The following is a 13928-nucleotide window of genomic DNA, read 5'->3' on the forward strand; positions in this document are numbered from 1 at the left end:
CCCACACACACACACACACACACACACACACACACACACACACACACACACACACACACACACACACACCGCCCACCCAGACAACACAGCTGGAATCCGGACCCAGCGGTCAGGCTTTAACCGCCATGAGCAGAATGTGTACTTCCTGCCTATCCTGGTGGTAGACAGCGGGCCTCCCTCCCTCAGCTCCACAGGCACCCTGACCATTCATGTCTGCGGCTGCGACCCAGGTGAGAGCCACTGCACCATTATTAACATTATCATCACTGTCACCTTCATCAGCAGCAGTAGCAGCAGTATATAAAAGGTCACCTACGTGCCATTGTTTTGGTCAGAAAACAGCTCTTATCAGCTTATATTTTATAAAACAATGCAACACAAAGCCACAAATATGCACACTATTGTCCCTCGGAAGGGTTTTCAGTGGTGTGAAACGATATGCCTGATAAAAACTGTTTTTTTCTCTTAAAGGTCACCTATTATGCAAAATCCAGTTTTTCATGTCTTTTATACATCAACATGTGTCCCCTCTGTGTAAAGAGATTCTGAAAGTTTCAGGAACAAAGATTCTCTCTCTTTTTGTCCTGATCCATTTATATAAAAACCTGTCTGAAAATGAGCTGATCAGATGTTGGCCACTTTGTGATGTCATAACGTTTTTTTGGCTTGTGTAACCATTAGCCAATCACCAACCAAGGTAACCCCCCCCCACCTTATCACCTGAATCTCCTCTAGAGCACCATTGTGTTCTTTTTAACCAAATATCTCTCAGAGGGGCGTGGGGAGTGGCTCCTTATTTTCATCTAAAGTAACAGACAGAGAATCAGCACTTTTGAAACAGGGCTGAAACAGAGGGGATTATGGGATGCTGCAATGATCTGTTTGGTATTTGGAGCCAAACACTTCAGAGACATGTTTGTATATATCTGAGACCTATAATATATTGAGGAAAAACTGTAAAATAGGGGACCTTTAAAAATACAGTAGCTAATCCTTGTCCACTGATATGCCTGATAACTGGTGTTAAATTATTTACACTAAATGTTATTTTTCCTTTTGCAACACAGAGGGAGCCATCCAATCCTGCAACGCCACAGCCTATTCGATGAGTGCGGCTCTCAGCCCCGGGGCACTCATAGCCCTTCTGGTCTGCATTCTCATCCTCATAGGTAAGCAGATAGATGAACTCATGTATGTATGGATGTATGAGGAGATACATGTATGGGTGTATGATGGATGACTAGAGCAAGGGATAAGCACAGCATATTAGTATTGCTCTTTAGGGGTCATTCCTAAGTTCAACCATTACATTCAATGGAAGGATAAAGCAAGATGGAGGGCTGCACCTAAATAAATGGCTCCATGTTTGCTGCTCATACATCATGCAACCTAGCATGTGTCCTAATGGATTGAACACTTTGGGAAGTTATATATAGTTCAAGAATGGAATGGAATTGCAGAAAAACTAAGTCGGGTGACATGAAAACAAGATACATTTTTGATATGTCCCTCTGAGCGTTTTTCCCGTTAGACATGTTATTGCTTATTTTCTGAAAATATTGCATGGTTTAAATAGGAGCCCAGATGATGCCTGAGTTTATGAATGATATCAAGCAAATTTGGCTGTTGGAGCACAGACAGGGATGGAATAAAAGGGAGTAAAGTGGAGGGGGGTTAGAGAGAGCAAACAGGCTAAGGAGCTGCCTCAGCACTTGTATACCTCTGGAACACGCTTTAAATAGATGAGGCTTTCCAGACATTCTCAGACTTTTATACACAGACACACACACATTCACACACACATGCTAACATACACATGCATGCACACACTCACCCTCTCAGAGATTGAGCATTGTCAAATCTAAAAAATGTATGAGTAAGCTTGTTCTTCTTAGCATCCCACTCCGCAGAAGGAAAAAAAAACTACAACGCTGTCACATTGTTTTGTCTCCCCCACTCTCACCTATACGCGTTTCACATCTTGCAGGCAGTGAATGATGGATGATGTGACACCAGGCAGCTTTAACTGTGACTAGCATTGCTATCTATTTCTTTTAAAAGCTTTTCTAATGAGAGTTGTTAAAACTCCATTTCCATGAACCAAACCATCAACTGGAGTGAACTTCAAAAGCCGAGCATCATTTATTCATCATGGTTTTAAAAGCCTCAACAAGAATGTTATGTATAAATCTGAGGCAACCTCTGCTGGCTATAAAAATCAGTGTGCAGTAGATATATTGTGGTTTTGGGCTAGATGACATGCCCTCAAAGGCTTTGGGAGTCAAAACAATCCTCTGGCCTTTAAACTTGTGGGCAGCTAGATACTGCAGAACATTCAAATGATGTGGTGCAAAGATATCTTTTTATTTCATTGCAGCCTAAGTGATTTTGATTAAAACATACATTTGGCAGAGTGCTATAAGCTGTAATGCCTTTACTATTAGTTAATGATATCATTTTTCATGGTATTTAGACACGACTCATGAAATGATGCATCGTCGGTTCGAATATGGTCAATGGCACAGTCCCTGCCACTTTGAGTGACTGATACTGATTGGTTCAAAATGGACTGAACACGCCTCATCAAAGCACTGAAGGACAAGCTGCATCAGAGTACCTGGCTTCTGCCAGTCATCATCTGTCCACTACGGACTCAGGGCTGCAGGGCCTGTGATCAGGGGGATGAGCAGTGTTTTCACAACTACTGTGGTGTGAATAACAGTCAGCAATCTTATTGACTGCATATTTCACAACACCTTTCTGCTTCTGCTTTACCTTAAACTGTGCACACACTAGCACACACACTTCCGTGCACACACACTTCCGTGCACACAGTGTGGGTGTGCTCATGCATGCCCAGCACACATTCACATGCTTAGACAAATCCCTCCTCACATATTAACTGCAATGCAATGCGTTCTCTCAATGGGCTATTACACACACACAGAGACACACACACATTCTTCCTCCCCACACACAGCGTCTACCTAACCAGCCAGCCAGCACTCCCTATCTCCAGAGGCTGGACCGCCTCTATTACATCAATTGTTGGATGATGAGAAAAATGAAAACAAATCTCTGCCTAATTACCTTACAAACAAACAGTCCCTCCATCAGTTCATTTATAGGCCTGATATGATGAATCCATTTCACTGCGTCGCAGCATCTGCATGCATCCATTCCAATTACCTCCCATCTGCTTGTGATGAACTCCTGGGTGGGGGCAACCAGCGCAGCCCAAGGGTAAATTAACCGTCTTGTCAGAAACGCTTATCCCAACATCTGTACACATGGGGACTAGCTTACATATAGGAGGGAGCCATACACAGGTGCATATGCTTCCTACTTAGGTATATTCCGTACACGATGTTGTATTAACATGGCCCGCGGCATGTTTACCTCCAATATAATAAACAGGTTTCCAATAGCATACAGTTTAAGCATCGTAGTACCCTAATAGGCACTGACACTCACATGTTATCAGTAAAGATGTTTGTTTCAGAAGAGCGGTTATCCGATCGACTTTGCTTCAGAGTGAACTGCCACATGCTCTCACTGCTTCAATACTGTTTACTGAACAGCATGTGATCTGCACATATGAGGGAGTTTACATCATCAAGTTTTCTACCTCCTATTTATTCTCCTCATTAGTGTACATTTAGAGTAATTGTCTAAGGGCTGGTTTAGTATGCATGGTAGTGTGCATTGCAATTTACCACAAACCAGGACTGTTTCCTCAACCCAGTGGCAATTAATTCACCCCATTCATGGAGGAGAAGAATAAACACAATGGTTACAGACACTGCTCTCCCAACGGAGCCCGGCAAACAAAGTTAGAAGAGAGCGTACATTATCATCCGGAGATACTGCATCAAATCCCGATTTCAAGATCAGCAATGCTCTTTAAGCTGGCACAGCTCTTCAGGCAAGGAACACATGGGGCGTTTTCACCGCAAGTTGTTTGTTAGGCCACTTAAACCAAATGAAGACAATTACCAGGAGCAGCAACAAGTCATTTGTACAGATTATATGTTTGAAACCCATGTTTTGTAGTCGGGTTTCACTTTTCTCTGGAGAAAGAAAGAGGAGCAGAAGGAGATGAAAGCCAGACTGTGTGTTTTATAGTCACACCCTGACGTACAAGGTCACTTTCACAGGCTGCTTATATCCCAGGCTTTTTTCACACACTAATATATGTGCTTTAACATGTGTAAATTTCCTACAAACAGCACATAAAGTCATGACATTGATCTAGTTAGACTGTGAAGTGATTTAGGCATATCTAATTTTCACAATATATGGATGGGTGTTCGGGTGGGTTCAGAGCATCAAACAATCTGTCCCAGACAGCACAGGTCCCGGTATAATTGATAGTCTTTTTATCTCTGTGGGCTTGTAGGCATTTATTTTAGGTAACAGGCTATCTGTTCCAGAAGATGCATGGTGCCCACTGTTTAATGATCTATCTAAATGTCCCCTTCACTGGCATCCCGTTTTTCCCCTGCTCAAGGGAAGAAAAAAGGATTAATTCCACTACACAGTTTCACAGTCCATGTCTGTCTGGCCACAGGAAACAGATCCTGCTGCCAATCAAACCTCAATAATTAAGATAACATTTGAACATTTTCTTTTTTTCCTCACAAGTACTACATTTTCTTCCCACCAAAATGCATTATTAATAAGCCTGATTGTTATCTCCAATACAAATTATTGTATCAGCATGTATGATAATTACTTAAATGGCCACTCATAGCTCTTATTAATTCAGATGATATTGTGAAGTGGGGGAGCAGGAAAAAAACACGTGCTGGAAAGGGTCAGATTTATTTTGATTAGTAATCCATTATAGAAAAATAAATTAATGAACTGAGACCACCACTGTGGATTCATAAATTGTGGTATATTTTGTTGGCTTTTTGAATTCACGTCTGCATACTTTTAGAGCATTTTTCTCCTTTCGCATATCAATCTCTTCTCACTTCTTTCTTTGCTTATCAATAAATTGATCAAACAAAGCTTTTATTTTGGTTCATCCATGAGACTATTACATTGAGTTGTCCAGTATGTTGCTCATTACTCTCCAGTATGCATAATTAATTCATAAATGCGTGTAATATGATTTTATCATCACAGAAAATGACATTTCATGTTGCTGCACGTCTAAGACAAATGTGGTGGTGGTGGTTACATTGGGGAAGGGCGCAGCCAGAGGAGGGCTGATTGAGTCAGGGGCTGGGTGTCTGAGCTAAGTGAGACTTGTCTAATCATAAATGTAGGCACTAATTAAAATAACTAAGCTGAAATTAAAGCCTCATTGATTTATCTCTGCATACAACCTTTGTTTTCCTCTCGTCTCATTAGTCTATGATGTGATCCATCTCAATTGCTTTCTCTTCTTTAATCCAGACTTAATTTTATGAGGCATTTCTTTCTCTTTGTAGATGGTTGCCTCTGCTTTCAAGTAGTGATGGAAGTTCAAACTTTTAGTTTCACTCGATTTGGATGAGTATTGAAATAGAGTTTGGTATTCATTAGGGTTTTTTGAGTTATATCTCTGTGCAAGGCAATTACTATTGAGAAAAATCCATGCTCATGCATTTGGAATTTAAAACTTGATCATATATTATCCTCCCCCTGCTGTGCCTTTGCCCTTTCAGGTGAAATCAAAGTTACAATGGAAGTAGTTAAAAACCTTCACATGAATGAAGAAGTACTCCTGTAGACCCTCATACGTGTGTGTCATGTGAAGCAACATACACCATGTATGTACACATTTAGCACACTGTTTTCTTCAGTGTTGTTTTTCTGTATGTTATTTTTCATAGCAGTAGCAACAGGAGGGGATTCGATGTTTGCATGCAAGCTCTTTAAACACAGCATGATATCTCTTGGATTCTGTGCTGCAAGAAATATGAAGCATGTTGTAATGTTTTATAAAATGCTTTAAAAAAAAACTTAATTGCAATCCTGGTTTTTTATTCCTTCCCACTTTTCAGATTGATCTGACAATGTCCATGTAACCGTTATGTTGTGCTGTGCCAAAACATGGGTTGTATGATGATGAATTAAGAATATCATTGTTTTCTTTGTAAACTAACAATTAACCTGCACATATTTCACTGTGTGAGTGGAATTTAAATCACAATATTACTCTTTATTGCTATGTCTCCTTCTCCAACAGTTCTCGTCTTGCTGATCCTGACCCTGAAACGCCACAGGAAGGGCCAGAGGATGACGGAGGACGAGGAGGACATGAGGGATAACGTCATCAAGTACAACGATGAGGGCGGAGGGGAGCAGGACACTCAGGCTTACGACATGAGCGCCCTGAGGAACCTGTATGACTTCCCAGAGGCCAAGAGCTGTGACTCTGGCCCAGACATCCGCTCCCTGCCGCAGTGGATACAGGCGAACCGTGTGGGTGGGGGTGCAGAGGGAGCGGCAGCGGCAGCAGACTTCTCCCTATTCAAAGGCTACATCCGGAAGAAGGTGGAACAAGCTGATGCAGACCTGTCGGTGCCACCATATGACTCCTTCCAGACATACGCATTTGAGGGCAACAGTTCACCGGCACTCTCACTAAGTTCCATCCACACGATGTCCACCACCTCAGAGCAGGATTTCTCCTACCTCAGCGACTGGGGACCACGTTTCAGGCAACTGGCAGGCTACTATGCTCCAGCAAACCCTGAGGAGGAAGGGTCCTAGCACAGCTCCTCTGCAGAGAGACGTTTAAACTCCTTTTTCCTCCTTCTTCTTCTCTGCCTCCTCTTCTCACCCTCTGGCACTCATCAGAGCCAGCACTGTGTCCCTTAAAGACCGAGCACCATCTCTTTATCACTTGACAGACAAATCCCACTGTCAAACTTTGAACTCTTGTTTTTTTTACATTCTTTGCTTTTTGTGAGACCTCAGCAGGAAATCTTTGGCGATGATACGAGACAGAATAAAGAAAGAGATATTCAGTCACCAAAATTGCCATTTAGATTTTCTGTCATCTAAACTTGAATTTGTAAACTGTAAAAACTGTTTTTAGGGTAACAAAGTCTCATCATCATGTAGGCAGGGTAAAACAATTCCACGGCAAATTGTCTGACAAATATGTATTTATTTGAGGAAATATTTAAATATTTATTTGTTTTTATGTATTTATTTATTTATTTATTAACACCATGATCACTATGGTAACTATAACAGTGAACTCTGCTGAAGTGCTTAAGAAAACGTGAGGGGAGGAGGACATTATGAAAAGAATGAGGGACAACATGGAAGAAAGAAAGATGGACTGCAGTGGCAGATGACAACACAAATATAGGCAACAAGGTGACATTAGGGGTCAAATATAAATTACCTTCTGGAAAATATTTGTATTTATTTTCTATGACCACTTTTGTAAAACAACTTACTGAAGACATAAATGAAATGTAAAGGGGAAAGATTGAGTGAAAAACTGCAGAAAAGAAGAGCCGGCAGTTCAGTCTGAACATTTGAGACTGACATACTTTAAATGTATTATAGTGATTTATAAAAGGGGTTTTGTCGGTCACCAACTGAGGACAATTGTGTGTTAACAATTTCTTTTCTTATCCTCTCCACAGCCAATTGTAAGGCAATAAGGCACAAACCGCAACAGTGATTTAAGACTAAACAAAATGACTGTTTCATTAAATTGGCTGGTCGCCAGCATTGTCCCACAGGGAGCCAATTTTCATTTTTAGATTTTGTGTGAGAATGTGTTCAATGTGTTTAATTCATTTTCTAACCTGAGACGTTTGATTTTGCTTTTGATGTTTTGTTTACTTGAGTGGAGGGAGGGGGGGGGGGGACTAGGATGGTTGTGTAATGAATGGACTGGTCACATCCACCTGATATCCACAACCTGTTCAATGTTGACATTAACTTGCAAATGTATTGAAAATTTTAAAAAAAGAAGAAGATGAAAACAAATAAATATTTAATTTTTCTTGGTAAAAACCTGCATCTCACTGTGTGCAACAATCGTACATTACTCAGTGAACTACTTGCTAAATAAGAACATAATGATGGAGTAAATAGAGCATCTGTATTACTAACTATTGTTTGCCACTTGTTTGCAGAGAGTTTCTCCTGAATAATGAATAATTCTGGAGCTAGCTTGGGTTTACACCAGAGGTTGATTCAAAGTAAAGCCCATATGACAGGCCACAGCCAAACAAAGACGTCCCCGTACGGCTCCCTCCTGGCTGCCTTCTGCCAAAACTTCTGTAATTGTGGTAGTCACCAGAGGTTGCTGAAGCATATGAAGCAGCTTTCATCTTTGTGATCTGCTGCTGAAATGGCCAGCCAGACAGTGGAATTCACATTCACTTGCCTTCATAACTAGAATTCAAAGAATATGTCAGCTTTGTTATCATAAGTAGGTCTACTGTATCCACTGACTACTTTTTGAGAACTGAGTGGAGATGGGCCGAGTTATCTGTCGCTGCTTATAAAAAAAAACAAGCTTTCTCCACGCTTACGGTTCTGTTAAAGCTAAAGTGGAAGCAACTTGGAATAGTACAAAGTATTGCAGCTGTAATACTCATTATTTGTCTAAAAGTATAGGAATGATACTGCAAATAGCAGATTAGGGTTTTGCTTATTAAAAACATGTATTCTCTGTTTCTATGTGTACAAAATAAATATTAGTTCAAAAGGTTTAACCTGAGCCAGACCAAAACAATAATAATACAGAGTTTTATGAATATATATAGTAGGGAGGAGGATTAGGGCCTCTTGTGAGCTAGTATTTACATCTGACCAAAAGTTAATTTATTTTTGGAGTGCTGACACTAAAGTCGGAATCCTGACTTAAAACCCAACATTTTTGGTCACTTTTGGTCAGATATCAATAGAAAATGTGGCCCTAATTCTTTTTGGTAATATAATATGGTGTATATAGTAGTGTTTTTAAATCACTGGTATTGCAATGTTTTTTTATGTTATTTAAATTCAGGTATCGTAATCTGCAAGTGATATCAGAGCATTTCTCCCTTGTACATGACTTCCTTTATATGTGGCAAACTCTTTCACACTGGATTTACTCATACTGCTGCAGCGTATATATTTATTGTATATGTGTATGTTTGCCAATGAATGGCCTTCCATTATTAATCATAGCCTTTGGCCCAACCGTACTCACTAAGTGACAAGCAAATGTCATGGTTTGGACAAATATACACAAATGGAGGTCAGCATGAGTCACAAACGAACAGTCATACAGTAAGAGGATAAAACATGAGTGCCTTTAAAGAACTTATGTACCAGACAATGTCATCCGGATGACTAGGTCATTTGACTAATGCTGTGAAAGCTGAGGTTAAACAGTGAGCACATTATAGGAAGAAAGCTCCCCTGGTCAGTTGAACCCTTTCCCCCCCCCCAGGTATTTTGTTCATCTTCCATCATTGTCAAAGAAAATGTCATTCCTTATTAGTGATGACCTGTAAATGTGAACATACAAAATTAAATGCCATCCACATCTCCAAGGGCAACGTGAGGCCCATCATTAGTTATGCAGATAGATGTTTTGTGATGGACAGATCTCAAAGAGGACAGCTCTGCGCTGTTAAATATTATTTATCTTTCTCTCTGTGCTTGGCAGTGTAATGACAATTGATTTTAAATTGTGGGGAAATGTGAATGTGAACCGCAGAAAATATCAATCATATATAGCCTAATAGCCGAATAGCATTCGTTATTTCATATTTTAGACACACTCAAAACAAGGCTTCACTGAGGTAACAACAAATCCATTTAGCTAAAATAACACTGCACACCACAACAAATGCAGAACTTTTGACAAGTGAATTAATAAAGTGAGGTTACTATTATAGTCAGATGGCCATTGACTCCTAACAAAAACTGCATTTGCGAAAGCTTGTGTTTTATTCCCACACACCTTTTCCATGCTAAGGAAAACTTGGATATTGAGGATGATTTTGTTGTTTTGCTGCTCTTGTGACATTAAATTACTTAGGCTTTCAGATCATTTAATTTATACTAAAACCAATTCAATTTATTTGTACAGCACTTTAAAAACACCGAGGTTGAAGTGCTTGAAAATCAGATAAAACAGTCTTGTGATATTAAAAATTGAAAAAAACGAAATAAAACAGGATAAGGGTAGATAAGTTAATTGAATAAAAATTGCATCCGTTTTCTGAACCACTTACCTTGTTTAGAATGGCAGTGGAGCATTGGTTCTTTCCCAGCATGCATTGGGCAAGAGGCAGGCTAAACTCTGGACATGATGCCGGTCTCTCACAGGCTAACAGAGAGCCGCAGGGCTGTTTGAGCTTCCTCTTCCTCTTACCTGCATGCCTTTTGACTGCAGGAAGAAACCGGTGGATGCAGAGAAAAACCCTTGGAGGAAAAAGCCTGTGAACTCAAAAGACTATTTATTTTTTCAGTTTGAGGTAACAGTACCTCCGTCAAATCAAAACAGATTCAGAAAATACATTTGAAGCTGCTGAAACTATATTGATTCTGTTATTGCCCAAGGTCCTTATGTATAGGTTGTTCCTAATCACCTCAAAAACACCCTGGATACCCATTCGTTTAAATCTGAATGTTCGAACATTCGGGGGGGCTCTGCTGGGGGATCACAGGCTGTCCACTGGCTTATAGTGGGATTCAATGTATGCAGTATAGCCTGGGGCAACACCTAACCGGGCTATAAAAGGTGTTAGAGTGAGGATTTAGCTTTTTGAAGGCTAGTGGATTATTTAGATTTATACTCCAATAAAAAGAGTTACAGTAGGCTAAACAAGGATTACAGTGTTTGAACACTCCATCAAGCACCTGTTTTGTTTTTATTTTAGTAATGCAACTAATTTAGATCCTCACTTATTTTGATTTCTTGGTGTATGTGGATGACTCAATCTTGGCGTCACAACTTCGCCACATACACCCTTCATCTGCCATCACTTTCATTCTAAAAATTACACAAAAATAAGAGAGAAACAAAATAAATAAGGTGAAATTAGCTGTACAGTACTTAAAAAGTAAAGTATTTATTTTGTTGTTTTCTGCCAAGCAACAATAATGTATGAAATGGTTTAGCACCACATTGATGAATAATAGTAGGACTTTATGCATGAATGTCATGTTTTGCAATTACCCTTGTGCTCTGGTTCAAGTGAGCTTCTTTCCACTGACAAAATACACTTCACTGTTTATGTTCTTTATCTACAGCACTTTATGTACAGCACGCCTGCTGTAGACAAAGATTGTACAATGAGTTATACCTCTTAAGACCGTATTCATTGTGTGATTAAAATGAAGACTCTATAGAAAGTCCCTCCTTTTCCAGTGGACCACCAAGGGTTCAAGGTTCTTTATTATTTTGTCACACGAACATAGCTACCATGGGACCTCATTTCGGAAAAAATATGTATGGTAGTCAATGGCGAGAGAGAAATTATTTGTTGATCTCATTTGAATTGTGCAATGAATTACACATATGATGTTTGTACATTTCGAAAAATAATTTTCAAGTCAAGAAAGTCACAGTTTGTCATAAAACTGTCGAAATATAAGACAATGAAAATACGCAACTAGAAAGACCACAAATCCAAGAGTCGCGTAAGTGAAGTCATAACTCGTTTAACACTCACCGAAACCTTGTACAGCCGGTGCGCATGCTGGCCCTTACGGAACCGCCTAACTCCCCTTTTGTGTATTTGCAGCTCTCAACATACCCAGACGTTTAATGATTTTCACCTCGTGAAATGTGCCAAGGTGATGTATATTGTACGAGACCAGAGATGTTATTCATTGAGCGGTTTCACACAGAAATAAGTGTTACTTCACAGTTTTAAGACAAACTTTTTTTTCTTAATGAATGTAAACTAGTCAACTGCTTTAGTTACTATTTTTTATTTGACACTTTTAAGTGTGTAAGCTGTTTCCTCTCTGTTGGCTGAGGAAATCCTTTGCTGTTTTGACGTTTGCCTTTATTGCAATGGTAGTTTTGCTCAGTGAAGGTGGTAGATTGAAAAAACATAGCACTGAAACGTTTTTTTTAGATTGTAAGTCTAATTGTTGCACAGCTTTCTGGATTTGCTACACCAACAACCATTTTTAAAATAACAATTTTTGAAGCACTAAAGGGATCATACATCTGGCCCTCAAGTTTAAGATGACCAAAAGACCACCTAAAATTAGGATGTCTTGGTATGATGACACACATTCACAGAGAGATTAATATTCTAAAAGCTTTTCCTATACTCTTATTGTGAAGCAGTCCATTTAGAGTGTGTAGACCTCATTTAGAGGTCAGTCGTGACTCCTCCATAACTCATTGCACTTTGGCAGACAGTGTTGCAGACAATTGATTTGACGCTGTCTCTGTTACTACATTTGAGTCTGCCTCCACAGCATCTCTGTCACTTTAAATAACGGAGGACATCTCACTGAGGCCTCAATATACAATGCGGAGGACATTAGTGCTGTTGTAGTCTCTTGACATGTGGCCTGTGTGGATGCTGTGAAGTGAATTGTTTTACAGCTTTAGATGCATGAGGGAAAAGGATTTTCACACATTGCTAACATGCAAAAATATGCATCAGAAAACCATTTTAGTGTTACTCATACTCATTGTTTGCAGATTCAGTTACAGCTACTTCCCATATCCGCTCCTGCAGGTTGACACTAACAAGGAATTAAAGGATCTTTTATCGTCATTATGCAAAATCTAAGTTTCACAGTAAAATGCAGTTGTAGCTAAATCTATTTATAATTTACAACTGGACAAAACAAAACATCATTTTCATTGAGAAGGTAAACGACAGCAACAAAAACAATGAATTAGAGGCAGATAATGTTAACAATAAAAACTGGACATCAGGGAAACATTGTCCATCAACTTGGACCATGTTTGAGCACCAAGCAGCCTTTACTAATTGATTGAAGAGCAGTTTTTATGGGAATCTTAATAGAAACTTATTTTATGTTGAACTCTGAATATAATGTAAAATGTTGTCGCAGAGAAAAATGAATCTCCCTATAAGTAATTCAATGTGAGTGTGTAAAGCCTCTTAGACACCAAACTGACACCAAAGAACACCAAAGAACACGTCCCGACGGAACGTCGCCTCACGTCTCCTGCTTGGCCATGTTTTGCACTGGAACACGACGCAAAGACTTCAGCCGACGGCCAAGTTGCACGAACTGCGCATGCGTGAGTGGCAATTACTCTCCTTACCAGCAGGCGGCGGTAGTGTGTATTCGTCATTCAAAAGAGGCTCGGTGTGTAAGGGGCTTTACACATAGATATATAAACACAATAAATATTGTTTATATATATCTATGGCTTTACATATCTGCTATCCTTACACCTTTTCTTCTTCATTTCTGGCATACCACAAAAGAAAAAAAAGCTTGGTGTGGAGAAAAATCCGACAATCTAACTAACGTGTTTATAGTTCAAAGGAGCTTGATCCACTCTCATATCTCTTTTAAAGATGCCCTTGAGAAGCTCTGTCTATATCCTTGCACTCTCTGAGGCTCTGCCAGATCTGTTAGATCGTTAGATCAGGGGTGGGGAACCTCCGGCCTCTGGGCCGTATACAGACCGCGAGACCATTTGATACGGCCCTCGAGGTAATTTATAAACACACGCAAAAGAATCGTTTTAAGAAATCTAGACCGCAAAATAATTAAACAAGCGAGTGTCTGTTTTTACTGGCCAAGGTCAGGGTCCTTGAACACAACACGAACTAACGTGTCATCACGTGGTATATGTCTCGTCTGATGATGTTGAAGGAGAGCACCAGAACACCGCTCTGCCATTTCTAAAATTGCAGTACCCATAAGGAGCTGTATACATGCTGCAGTTTTTGCGTGGCTGTGTCTTTAGTTGTGAGCCCAGTGGCGATCTGTTCATCTGTCATACTGATCATACAGTC

General features: G+C 39.9%; 1 protein-coding gene across 1 annotated transcript in view; it reads left to right on the plus strand.

Moving 5' to 3' along the window:
• cdh22 (cadherin 22) overlaps nucleotides 1–7803 on the plus strand; it is a 68039-nt gene extending 60236 nt beyond the window's left edge. Inside the window, exons 10-12 of the mRNA XM_010772564.1 lie at nucleotides 81–230; nucleotides 1068–1169; nucleotides 6182–7803. Coding sequence (XP_010770866.1) covers nucleotides 81–230; nucleotides 1068–1169; nucleotides 6182–6708 — 779 coding nt within the window. The 3' untranslated portion in view covers nucleotides 6709–7803. The remainder of the gene's footprint in view (nucleotides 1–80; nucleotides 231–1067; nucleotides 1170–6181) is intronic.
• The last annotated feature ends 6125 nt before the right edge of the window (nucleotides 7804–13928 follow it).

The sequence above is a fragment of the Notothenia coriiceps genome, unplaced genomic scaffold, assembly GCF_000735185.1.
Source record: "Notothenia coriiceps isolate Sejong01 unplaced genomic scaffold, NC01 NC01_scaffold00011356, whole genome shotgun sequence".
Taxonomy (NCBI): Eukaryota; Metazoa; Chordata; class Actinopteri; order Perciformes; family Nototheniidae; genus Notothenia; species Notothenia coriiceps.